The sequence below is a fragment of the Cryptotermes secundus genome, unplaced genomic scaffold (assembly GCF_002891405.2).
Source record: "Cryptotermes secundus unplaced genomic scaffold, Csec_1.0 scaffold128, whole genome shotgun sequence".
Lineage (NCBI taxonomy): Eukaryota > Metazoa > Arthropoda > Insecta > Blattodea > Kalotermitidae > Cryptotermes > Cryptotermes secundus.
In genome coordinates this window covers 471,917-484,859 of record NW_019726222.1, presented here as the reverse complement: position 1 = coordinate 484,859, position 12,943 = coordinate 471,917, and the positions used below count along the sequence as shown (strand labels likewise).

Sequence of the window (12,943 nt, the reverse complement as noted above, 5' to 3'; positions counted from 1 at the left end):
AATAATAATAATAATAATAATAATAATAATGGGGCCCATCCAGCCTCGTATACAATGAGTACCGGGGCGTTTTCCCCATGGGTAAAGCGGCCGGGGTGTGAAGCCAACCACTCTCCTCCATCCAGTCCCTCGGTTAAGAATTGTGGAGCTATACCTCGACTCCCCCGTACGTCTTCATGTGCGCGGTGCTCAATTAAGCACACGGATATCTTAATTATTTGAACCTCGAGTTTAAGACGATATTTTAAATCTGATGGCTTTCATGACGCTCAGAGTGCCTTCTGAATGACGTATGTACTTTCTGTGGTTTATTTTACAAGGTTGTTCGTATCTCAGACAATATGGCGTCATGTGATAGGATGGATGAATAATGAATTTGAAAGGCTATGAGGAATTGAGGAACTACTTGAATGTAGTGGGTCTGGAACGGGGTCCACTCAGCCTCGTGAGGATAACTGAAGAGCTACTTGAATGGAAAAGTAGCGGCTCCGGTCTAGAAAACCGAAATTAATGGCCATGTGGATTCGTTGCGCTGACCACGCCCTCTATCCGCTAAGGGTGGCACTAACTTCGCCGACAAGCTGCGGTCGCTCGGTCGGTATAGTTCGCTTGCGGACTACAGTCCAAGGAATTTATTTGATAAGCAGCAGGTGGTGGCCTAACCGCAATTTGTCTGAAGGGACTGGGGTAAACTATGGGAACTCTCAGATACGATAGCCAGTGTCTAGACCGAAATTCGAACATGTCATCTCCCGAATGCACGTATAAAGCCTTACCACTACAACAGTCTGCTCAAGGGAACGATATATGAATGAGCAGAATTGCATTATAAGCGTTTCACAACAAAGTATTAAAAAGTACTGAAACCCATACAAATATTTGTATCCAGCTTTATTACTCTGACCTGTGTCGCCTCCACACATTAGCATGTGTAAACTATAAGTTGGTTTCAAAAGACACAAAAGGAGCAACGGCTCGATATGTTAAATAAACGAACTTTATTCGAAATGTGTATACACACTCCTTTGTTGCCACTTAATTGCTTCGACAGCAGCGCTGTGTTTACGATCTGGCTCCATACAGGGCCCGTGGGCCCTAAGGCGATCAATCAGTACCACCTTAACAGAGTTCATGTTTAGGACTGTTAAACATGAAACACTGAATCTCTTAAAACATGACATCAAAGGAGGAGAACAAAGGGAACATTTCATCTAGCATTGAAACATAAATATTTTAAACGCATATGTAGGCTACAGTGACTGAAGGAATTTCGTGAAGTAGGTTCTTTCTTCAGTGACTTTTATTCGCGTCTACGAAGTATACGTGTATAACACATAGCAACTGCATCTTGTCATGAATCTGTTCTACAGTCTTACACTGTGTTTCTTTGGGATTCGCTACATCTACTAGTACTTGCAAGACTTCCTTATGGCCTGTTGCTTTCAGATGCTCCGGCTAGAGCACTGAATACCTTCCACCTTAATTTTATGACCTAAAATATCTGGCGAAGACTCAAAATTATGAAACTCCGTAAGCAGTTTTCTCCGGGCTCCTGCTATTTCTTATTCCTTAGGTTCAAATACTTGTATTCTCCTCGGCATCATGTCATCAGTCTTCTGCGATATACGTTTTTCTTTTAATAACAGAGACAAAGTTTTACACCCATACCAAGAACAAGTAAAAATACTTTTGCATAGTTTAACCTGAATGAATCAAACCATTTTAAAGATATAAAGTATAGATGCAATAGTTGGGGCATACGGCAGCGTAGGTGGTTGAGGGGCTATGCTACAAGCACGAGGTAGCGGGAGCCGGGAATCGAACCCGGGACCTCTGGATCTGTAACCAGGAATCCTGACCTCTAGACCACAGACGGGGTCACAAACTTCGCCTACAAGCGGTGGTCGCTCGGTCGGTATAGTTCACTCGCGGACTCAAGCCACGGAGTTTAGTTTTATATTAGACGTAGTAATAAATTTGGCATGTTACAGAGAGCTTTAGATTTCCAGACAAAGCAGTGTTTCTTCTTTCCGCCTCAGAATGATGCTACTTCTGCGAGTTAAACGAAACATGTACTTGAAATCACTTAGGTCTTTATGAAACGCCCTATATTATTGATACTTCATGGCCAACCGGCAATAAGAATAAATTATAACAATTGCAATCATATGAATATGTTATATGACGTAATCAGTTTTAAATAAGGCCCATAATGGTATATACTCGTAAATCTACACAACAATATTCCGTATATAAAAAACAAAGAAGACACTTAACAACATTTGTTTATATTTGTTTTTACAAACGCAACATGTTTCGACCCTTATACCAGGCCATCATCAGGCGTACAATGCTCAAGCTTCAGCTATTGAATGGCAATAAATTTTTATTTAATTCTTCAAATAAGGATCCTTATTATTTAAATGCATAAATTCATAAATTGAGTCTTTGTGAACAAAATTTAAAATTTAAAGTGCTTAGATAATAAAGTTTAAAATTATAGATATAAAGGTTAAAATCAGAAACTAAAGATTAAAACATGAAAGTTAAAATTATACAAAAATAGAATAGAAATATTTTTTGTGAAGAAACTCTGCGACCGCTACGTGTAATGAGTTTTATTCTTCATTAGAAGGGAGTTAAATGTTTCAGCCTGCAGACTCAACAGCTCGTCACTAACGGAAAGTTCTGCGCAGCTGCATGCTGACATTGACATAGACATGGCTGCTGTGCGAATACAACGAGAATTCTGTTTCTCCTGGTTACATTGTGCTACAATTGATTCTCAGACTATACAGACATGCTGTTTGGACTGTGTGGATCTGCACCGCTGAATGCAGTGGGCAAATAAATACGTAAGTCAAGTTCTCGAGAATCTGGAAACAGATGGCCAGGATCTCTTTGGATAAGGTGTACACATATTCGCTTAGGAGAGACAGCAAAACGGCGATAACAAATTATGACATATCCAATTCAATGCATTAGCTTTTATACGTCATTTGGAAATCAATGCAAGAAGTGAACCCATAACGGGAAGGTTAAATCAGTCAATTCCTCCACATATTTACTATTCCAAACCACTTACACAAATAACTTGTTCAAGCGGTAAGGCTTGTGACTTGTATTCGGGAGCTGATCAGTTCTAATCTCGGCTGAGATATCGGCTATCCTAACTTGAGGGTTTTCGTGGTTTTCTTCAGTCCCTACATACAAATATCAAGTTAAGCCACGATCGCTTCTTTATAAATAGTTTACAACTCATTATCCACTATTATCGTACCGAAACGGTCGTTAAATAAACCACAATAGGTAAAGTTGTTCCTACATTTAATTAATTAAGCACCATGCTATGAACACTTATGGGGGAGTGAAGGTATGTATCCACCATTCTCGACCTCGGAAATATATTTCATCCGCCGGGAAACAGCCCCCAGTACCTACTGAATAGAAGGTTGACTGTAAACAGACCACAATAAACATAATAAATAAATAAAAATAAACGCAACAAACTGGACGGATTTGGACAAAGTTTATAATGACAGATGTAGCTAGACTGTCAGACAGCAGTGCAAGCGAGGTTTACGGCATGCAAAGACATACACCGAGCCAAGAAACTGTGGGTCCGAATCTGGACCTCATACGGAAAGGATCAGGGGTACCGCAGACGGTATAGCGACTGGCTATGGGCTGGACGGTCGAAGGGTTGGAGTTCGAGTCCCGGTGGTGTCAAGAATTTTCTCTTCTGCACGTCGTCCAGACCGGGTCTTGGGCCCACCAAGCCTATCCAATGGCTACCGGGGGCTCTTTCCCCGGGGGTAAAGCGGAAGGGGCATGAAGCTGACCACTAACTTCCAACTAATACCAAGGTTAAGAAAATGTGGATCTACACATCCACTCCCCCCTAAGCCTTCATGGCGTAGTATTTAATTAGTTAAGCACAGGGACAACTTTACCTTTTGCCTTGTATCAATGAACGAATAAGTGATGCACTGCTGCGAGCATCTTTGGTTTACTGTACATCCCCTTCCAGCTACCCTCATGACAATCCCGAACTTCGAATTAACTGTAGTAATTTACTAAATGGGGTGAAGTTTTCAGTCTTTTGAGATGCGTCGCAGTTATAATATAATATAATAATATAAAAAAGTAATATAAGTTTAATAAATGTACCTATATATGCACCTGAGATCATGTTTTGTTTAAGGGTGAAAACAGAAACACTCGCAATAAAAATTGTGAAAATACATGAGGACCTAAAATTAAGACAGAAAAGCGAGTGGAAAATGAATGCATCAAGGAATAAGAAGACTCCAGAGGCACCGATGCTGTTCTCCAGAACTCGCCCCAATTCTCCAATTCTATCGCCAGACTATCTCCAGTCTCTCTAGTTCTGACTTTGTACTAATCTGTACTCAACTAATATCAGCTCTCTGGTCTGGTCTAGTTGAGTCTGAGTCTTGAGTCTTATGTTACGACCGGCGTTCAGTCGGCCAGTCCTTCTTGGAATATAGCACAGATCTGGGGCTTGAATGAATGAATGTGTAAGGGGTGGGCCTTCTTGGCCCTTGCACCGCGACCATAGTGATCTATTGTGCCTCCCCTTCTGATTATCCCCTCAACAATCCTGCGCCTCGAATGAAGCGTAGGATCTTGTACGTGAGGACGTCGAAATTGTCACTTGGTTCCATAAAATATTGACCCAAATAGCGCAATCTTAAACAGGGTAAGGCCTCACATTCACACAGGATATGTGTGGCTGTTTCGTTTTCTTCTTGATGCCTCTCACAAGTTGGACTGTTATTTAGTCCCAGTTTGAAGAGGTGTCTTTAAGGTGACAATCTCCTGTAAGTAGTCCCACCACCTATCGTAGCTGGTTCCTGTTTCACTTCAACAGTTCCTTCGCTCTTTTAGTAGAGGGTCCTCGTATGAGTCCCTTTGCTTGCCTGAGTCCAGTCAAGGATCCCCAGTATTTCTTGTGCTTCATATTTATCCAACCACTGTTTGCCTTTCTGGCAACTCCTATAGAGATGCCACAGGCTGGTTCAGGTCCTATGAACGGATGTTCAGCTCCAATTTTGGCCAATCGGTCTGCTATTTTGTTTCCAGCAATACCCTCCTGCCCCGGCACCCATATCAGTTTGTACCCTGTTATGTGGCAATCCCAGACCAATTTTGAGTTGATCTGGTGTTTGTCAGGCGCTTTAAGTGCAGCTTGGCTCTCAGATAGAATGTAGATGTTCCTATTTCTGTAGTTCCTATCTAGATTCTCCATAATACATGCCATAATGGCATATACTTCTGCCTGGAGTACTGTCGTGTACTGCCCAAGGATGGAACTAAGTTTCCGTCTCGTGCCGTAGCAAAACACACCAGCTCCAGTGCCCTTATTTATCTTGGAACCATCTGTATACCAGATCAGTCCCCCTTTTCTATCGGGCCGAAACCCGTCTTCCCATTCACTCCTGTCAGGAAATCTGACTGTGAATGGTTTTTCATAGACATGTCTCAGTATCATTCTGTCAGACCCCATTTGTAATATGGGTTCTCTTTTCATGTCCTGAGTTATGTATGTCTGAAACTATCGAATTTAGGTTTCCATTGATCACTGCACTGGAGACGGTAGATTCCTGCCCTGGCCTCTGCCTTCAACTGTAAATGCAGTGGGGGGGAGTCTAAGGAGTGTCTCCAGTGCAGCTGTTGGAGATGTTCGGATTGCTCCTGTGATACCCAAGCAAGCCAACCTTTGTAATTTGCTAACTTCTGTCTTACTTGTCTTGAGTTTAACTCTGGGCCACCATACTGTGGTGCCATATGTAATTATGGGTCTTACAACCGCAGTGTATATCCAATACACAACGTGCGGCTGCAGTCCCCAAGTTTTGCCAAACATGCTTCTGCATGTCCAAAAAGCCTTATAGGCTTTATTGACGACCTGGTCCAGCTGCCTTTTCCATGTCAGTCCCTTGTCTAATACTAGACCAAGGCACTTGACGTCGCTGGAGAGCTGGATCGTCTTACTGAAGAGGGTCGGTTCCTTAAGGCCCTTTATATTTCTCTTCCTGGTAAACGGTATAATTACCGTGTTGTTGGGGCTGATGGAAAGCATCTGGGGCCTACGACCAGATTTGTATTACTGTCAAACAGTTACGGGCTTGTTGATGTGGGGCGTTCTCTCTGACAGAAGACTGGTCTATCATTTACAACTGCTGCTGGTCCTCTCCAGGCTATTCATTCTCGGCCCGAGTCCCGTAGGACTCGTGGCCATACTTTACTATCTCAGATTCGAGAATTCCCTTTTCGTCGCCTCCTACGATTCGCAGGGCTATGGTGGAGGTATTTGAGCCCGCCTCGGCAAGGGATCTACTCTAGCTACAAGTGGACTCGCTTTATATAGTCGCCGTACGGACAAACGCACAGAAAACACAGCTTCCTTTATTGTTGTTCGCATTACCAAAGGCTTGAAGGGAACTACTAGCAGTTGGGTCCAGTGTTCACTGTCAGTCGCTGGATAACCATCACACAGCAGGAAAGGGATTCACTTGGTTCATGTGTAAATGGGCTTGTCTTGGACAAATAATTAAAATACGTATTTAAGTGCCTTCAGCAAACAGCATAATATTCTGCAGAATTAACAGTGTGCCACGTCTTATATTTTTTACGAAGTTTTCCTGCAAGGTTTAATTATAAATTATTTCATACATAAATTTTTCTTATCTACATTGTTGAGTTAATGTAACGACATGAAGAGATTACGCTGCGATAAACTGAATCCAAGAATATTTCGTTCTCTGTAAGTTAGAATATCTGTAAATGCATGCTGTTAGTAATATTTTTAGTTTTAAATTATCACTGTTAGAATGCCACGGATCAGACCCTGATCTCTCTCTTAGAATATACTTCAGCATCTGTCTTTAAATTGTGGCTGCAATTCTATTTTTTTTTAATTTCATTGCGTAATGTTAAATTCACACAGAATAAGATTCATTTCAGTGAGCAGCCTGCAACCATATTTCCGTTTCATCATAGATCCTGACATTTCTACTTAACACAGCTATTTCCAATTCATTTCCGTTAGTAAGTTTTCACTGGACTAATTCTGTCTAGTTCTTAGTCACAACTTTTATAATAGAAATGTGTGTGTGTGTGTTTTTTTTAGTGTGACGGCCAAAGTGATGACGGGATAAGGAGACAAGAAGTCGTATACGTGTGTTACAGGCATGCAGCAGGGAATAAGATGGAAGAAAAGAAAACAGCGAACAGGAAATCGGTTGAAAGGGGGAGGAAGGGCTGAGGGTTGATGGAAAGAGCAGAGTCGGTACCCTGACCTACTTAGCCTAGCGAATCAAGTTATAGAAACCTCTCGTCCACTCTCCGAAAGATCATAGGAAGCCTACCTAACAGCCCTCCTTACAGCTACTCGTCTCGAGTAGCTATTCAAAGCTTGTTGGTAGGGGGACCTCGTAAACCTACTTTTATTTTTTTTTTCAAAATAAGGAAAGTATGTTAATATGTGTGTATTTAATCTTCAGGGTTTGCAACTTAAATTTTATGCCCATATCCGCCACATGTCCTGCATGTCCTGTACATTTCACCATTTCAGATGAAATCTCGCTAATAATATTAAGTGATGACTACAAATTCCGAATCTTCTTGACGGACGACAATTTCCTTCACGCTTAGAGTTAGCCCTAGTACATGGGTAAATGCTCAGTCTAAGTACAGTGCGTTGTCTAGACAGCACAGAAATAAAGCCAATTTATGCGTTACGTTACTTGTGTAAGGCTGACTTGACAGGAGGAGCTTTCGACTCTTCCGCCTGAATCTGTGCCCCCCCCTCCCAAGAGTCCTCGCTGTTATATTTATTGGCTTCCTAATGGCCATTTAGCCGGTTACGGTAGCCGAGCGGTCTAAGGCCCCTCATACACACACAGTTTGGCCTTCCGATCGACCTTACAGGCAAAACTGTGACAGTTTACCCCTTCCCTTTCCTCCCCATACACGCGCAGATAAAGCGGCAGGCTTCATGCCACAATCACGGTCTTCCAGCCTATAATGTTGAGTCATACACGTCACGTGCTACGGTTCTGCAGGCAGAACTGACGGACTGACGGGTTTCCCACAGGCCAGCAGTCCAAATGCTTGGCCGGCCGGCAGCACCACACACGTCAGTTTTGCCTTTCAGTCTTGAACTGTGCAGGCCGAACTGGAGGCCAAATTGTGTGTGCATGGGGGCCCTAAGGCATGCACTGTCTTCGCTCGCTCGGAAGCCGGGATCGTGGGTTCGAATCCTACACAAGGCATTGTTGTTTGGTGTGTGTATGCATTTATTCCGTGTTTGTGATAGCCTGTGTTTAGGCAGAGGCCTTGCGACGAGGTGATCACCTGTCCAAGGATTCCTACCGTCTGTAAAATGATCATGAAACTGAGAAATCAGCCCTGTGCTCCAAAGTGGGAGCGGGAGGAGGGAAAAAAATGGCAATTTTTCTAACAAAGGTCTAGATTCACTTTTTGTCATGGTCTGAAATCCACGAGACTTGGGGCTCGATTTATTCGGTTTATGACAACTATTTTTAAGGAACTTACTCATATCGAATGGCATGGAGGAGGCCCTGGAGAACGCACTGAGTGTAGGTGTGGCTCCATCGATATCCCAGTGTGAAGAGACGCTGCATTTCTCGTTCTAGAGCGTGGAGATCTTGTCGATTTAGGTCATACCTGCAGAGACAATACATCACATATATTACAGTAACAAACATAAATTATTTAACTTCTCAAATATCAACACAATACTTCACAAGGCAAAACAAGTCTAATACTTGTGCTTAAGTATTTGGCTCTGCTTTTGAGAAGAACCTGCACATTTCCACCGGAAACAAGACAGTATTCTTCTGTGGTCCTTTCATCATCATCATTGGTAAACCAGTCCTTCTTATGCCACAGCATTCCTTAGAGGATTCCTACCCGATTTGATCCAGTTTTCGCTCCATTGGATTTCGCAACAGCAATTCTGTTTATAGAGCAAGATCGTCGGACTTGTGTCCAACCCCCAAACCTGGAGAAATAGGTCTCTGTATGTGAATTTATGCCCCCTGTGACTGGGAGTCCCCGTCATACGGCCAGGCACTGGTTCCCTTTTCGTCGCCTTCTACGACTCGCAAAGGTACGGTGGAGGTATTCCAACCCACCTCTATAAGGGAATGGTCCTTACAGACCTATACACTTCTAAACTAATTCTAAGGAGGACAGTTCTTCTTAAGAAGCTTATAATTGCTGAGTTACTCAACAAATTGTGCCTTTTGTTTTACTGAACCCTAGGACCACTTACTATTTTCACAAAGCCTTCCGCTAGTCCCCTGCCTTGTGTCAGAAGATTGGGTTCTACAATCCCACGCCATTTCTTGAACATGTATTATTAAAATGATCATCATTATTGTTTATTAAATTGAATCTTTTACGTCCAATGTTTTCTTTTCGTGCTAATATTGTCTTTCTGCTAGATTCGCCTCAGCTGCTAATGTTGTTTGCAGGGACGCTGAAATATTTGGAACCAAAACTGTCTCTCGTAATCATGTTTTCTAATGATACTTCTTAATTATTATATTATTAGTTGTGTTCGATATGTGTATACGAGTTTGCGTCAAATGGGGTGACTTTGGGTCAACATAGGTGAGTTAGTGCAACTCACCCATGGTGACACAAAGTCACATAGTTAAGAGGAGAACTGTTGGTGCGATTACAGTTATAGGATTTTTATTATTGTCTGAATGACATAAGTTTTCTTGTTTTTTCTTGTTCTTGTATGCGTTCATTTAGTCTCTCTCTTCGCTCGTACTTGCGTCATAATTGGCTTTTAGGCTGAGTACGCACGTATGAGTAAATAATAATCGTCATCATCGTCGTCAATATTATCATTACTAACCGATAATACAGTGCGACCGTACGTATTTATTCTTGCACAACGAACTTGCCTGTATTTCTCATCCTCCCCAAAGCTCGAGTACAGTTGAAGACATCGTCCCAGTGCATAATCTGAAAAACAAAGAACAGAAAGACATTGAATTTCATACCACGAAACATTCTAACAAAACTAAACGTTCATTGTGTGGGCCTTCATTTCTGTCCTATCGGACGGTTTCCCACTTCTAACTTTAAACAGTCTGGAAACATGAAACTTCTCGTACGTATAGAATTTGAAGTTTTCAGAGAGGTGGATATGAAGAGTACTATCTTCTGGGATATAATGTCGTGTAGGCCGTCGAAAGTCAACCGACGTTTCGGTGGAATACATCACCTGCATTTTTAGGGTAGAAAAATAAGCCGAGTAAAATACGAGCGTGACAGCAGGTGACAAGCAGAGCAGAGCAGACACTGAAGATGGAGGCGATATGTTCCTCCGAAACGTGGATTCACTTTCAACGGACTACACGGCGTTATATCTCAGAATATAGTAATGTTCTTGTGTCCGCTACTAAATTTCCGGATCAGCTGACAAATTAAAGTGAACTGGGGTGGAATATTCATATAACAGTAGACAGATATCAGAATGACGGTCACGGTAGCCGAGTGGTCTAAGGTATGTACTGCCTTCGCTAGCTTGGAAACCGGGATCGTGAGTTCGAATCCCACTCAGGGCATGGATGTTTAGATTGTGTGTGTGCGTTTTTCTGTGTTTGTGTACAGGTAGAGGCCTTGCGACGAGCTGATCACCCGCCCAAGGAGTCCTACCGACTGTGTAAGATCTAGAAAAACCGAAGTAAACGAAGAAGTTCATGGAGGTAGGCCTAGGTCCACTGGGGCTGTAGTGCCAAGGAAAAAAAATATATCAGAATATTTTAATAGAACGATGCAGTCGAGAGACTAGGTCTCCCGCATCGCATTGGATATAACCCAGTTTCTATCTTCGACCAGATATCGGCTAACCCGATTGAAGCTTCTCGTCCGTTTTCCAGTTATTTACAAGGAAATGCTGAGCTCATGCCTTCTCCCTCCCTCATATAAATCATAATCATCATTTCATGTGACCTATATAACCTACGAATCCTTCGTAAAATTGAGAAACAAACACAGATTTCAAATTCATCTTCTGCAAACCTCTCCCTTTATAATTAAAGTTCAAGTTTTTATAATGAAACTGATAGAGCTATATGTGAACAGATGTTTCACTTTACACACCGACTTCCGTCTTCAGTGCAGCTTGGTTTACAATTTATCCTTAATTTAAAATAATATTAAAATTATAATTCAATGTCTACATGTTTCGGCCTTACTTGGTCATCCTCAAGCAATTGTTCACTTGTTGAAACCGCTACACTACATTAATTTTTAAGTTAAAATATTCTAATGTTATTGCATTTTCGTCGTTCATATTAAAACGTTTTTGCTTGTGAACAAAACTGTTTACTTTTCTTGCGTTATTTTCCTCTCACGGCGTCTGTGTTTTTGTGTTATTTCATTTAGCCTTATGAACATCGACGTTGTGTTTTTATAATTACTATTTTTATATGCCCCATTAGTACGGATGTTCCCACTAGTCGACTGTATCTAATTGGTACAAAGCCCTTTGAAACTTCAATGGAAGATGCTTGAAAGCAACTCCACCAAAAATATTAGACCTTAATGTGTTGAAAAGTTGGCACTAACTTCGCTGACAAGCGGCGGTCGCCCGGTCGGTATAGTTCGCTTGCGGATTAAACTCACGGAGTTTGTTTTTTTGTTTATATGTTGAAAGGTTCGGAAGGAAAACTACATTTATACGTATATTATGAAAATATACCTGATAGACTAATAATGAGCACTAAGTAGTGTTGCTCTTTAGATATTTTTTTTCAGGAAAGATTACGATCAAAACTTCATCAAAAATATCTAACCTCACTCTTTCTTCAGTTCCTTGCCATAACTGACCAACGGTCGGTAGTTGAGGGATTTGGCCCTCAGATACGGCATGAACATGGACAGATACTTCATGAATTTCACTAACACTTCTTATTAACATTTTTTTTTCCTTGGCACTACAGCCCCAGTGGGCCTAGGCCTACCTCCATGAACTTCCCCGTTCACTTCGGTTTTTCTACATGTTACACATTTGGTAGGACTCCTTGGGCGGGTGACCAGCTCGACGCAAGACGTCTACCTCTACACAAACACAGAATACGCACACACAAACTAAACATCCACGTCCTGAGTGGGATTCGAACCCACGATCCCGGCTTCCGAGCGAGCGAAGACAGTGCATGCCTTTGACCGCTCGGCTACCGTGACCGGCCATTAACATATTACAACATAATTAATTTTCAAGGTATATGTTTTAGACTTGTTCTGTTTCAATATGCAACCGCACATTATCCTGAATGATCTCAACTGCAACAAAGAGGTGGAAACATCTAAATAAAGAAGTACCATTTGAAGCCACAGTCTCCACAGATAACTCCTCCACTTATACACTCTAGTACATTTAAGCGCCAATCACAGTGGCCGCGCGGTCTAAGGCATGAACCGCCTTCACTCACTTGAACGCTGGGATCGTGGGTTCGAATCCCACTCAAGGTATGAATGTCTGTTTGCGCTTATTCTGTGTTTGTGTTAGGGAGCGGGCTTGCGAAAGGCCAATCCACGTCAAAGGAGTCCTGGTGACTGTGTATAGATTAAAAAACTGTAGAAGCGGCCAAGGCCCAGCAAGGGGCTGTGGAGCCACAGATGTATACTTCATCGTCGATTTTGGGAGTCTTTCTACAGTCTCGCATCTGACAAATTATGGTTTATGATGACTAATTTTGAGGTTCATTAACAATACTTTCAGCTGTAGAAAATACATGACGTTGATTTTTAAGGTGATTTAGTTTGACTTACATTTTACAAAAAAAAAAAACTCTTAATAAAAGAAGCATATTCTCCTAAGACACATTTTCATTCATAAGTGTAGCACTCTGTATTAAGTGGCGCTCGT

The 12,943-nt window shown here is 41.9% G+C and overlaps 1 protein-coding gene across 5 annotated transcripts in view; it reads right to left on the bottom strand.

Annotated features, from left to right (window-relative positions):
* The window catches only part of LOC111863873 (receptor-type tyrosine-protein phosphatase N2), a 224,889-nt gene that overhangs the window by 142,930 nt on the left and 69,016 nt on the right, over positions 1-12,943 (bottom strand). For all 5 annotated transcript variants that reach the window (XR_002842680.2, XR_002842679.2, XR_002842681.2 and 2 more), the window contains exons 3-4: positions 9,969-10,029; positions 8,584-8,715 (exon numbers count right to left, since the gene is read on the bottom strand). Coding sequence is in view for 2 of the 5 variants with exons in the window: in XM_023850645.2 (XP_023706413.1) it covers positions 8,584-8,715; positions 9,969-10,029 (193 nt within the window). In the remaining 3 variants the exon portion in view is untranslated. The remainder of the gene's footprint in view (positions 1-8,583; positions 8,716-9,968; positions 10,030-12,943) is intronic.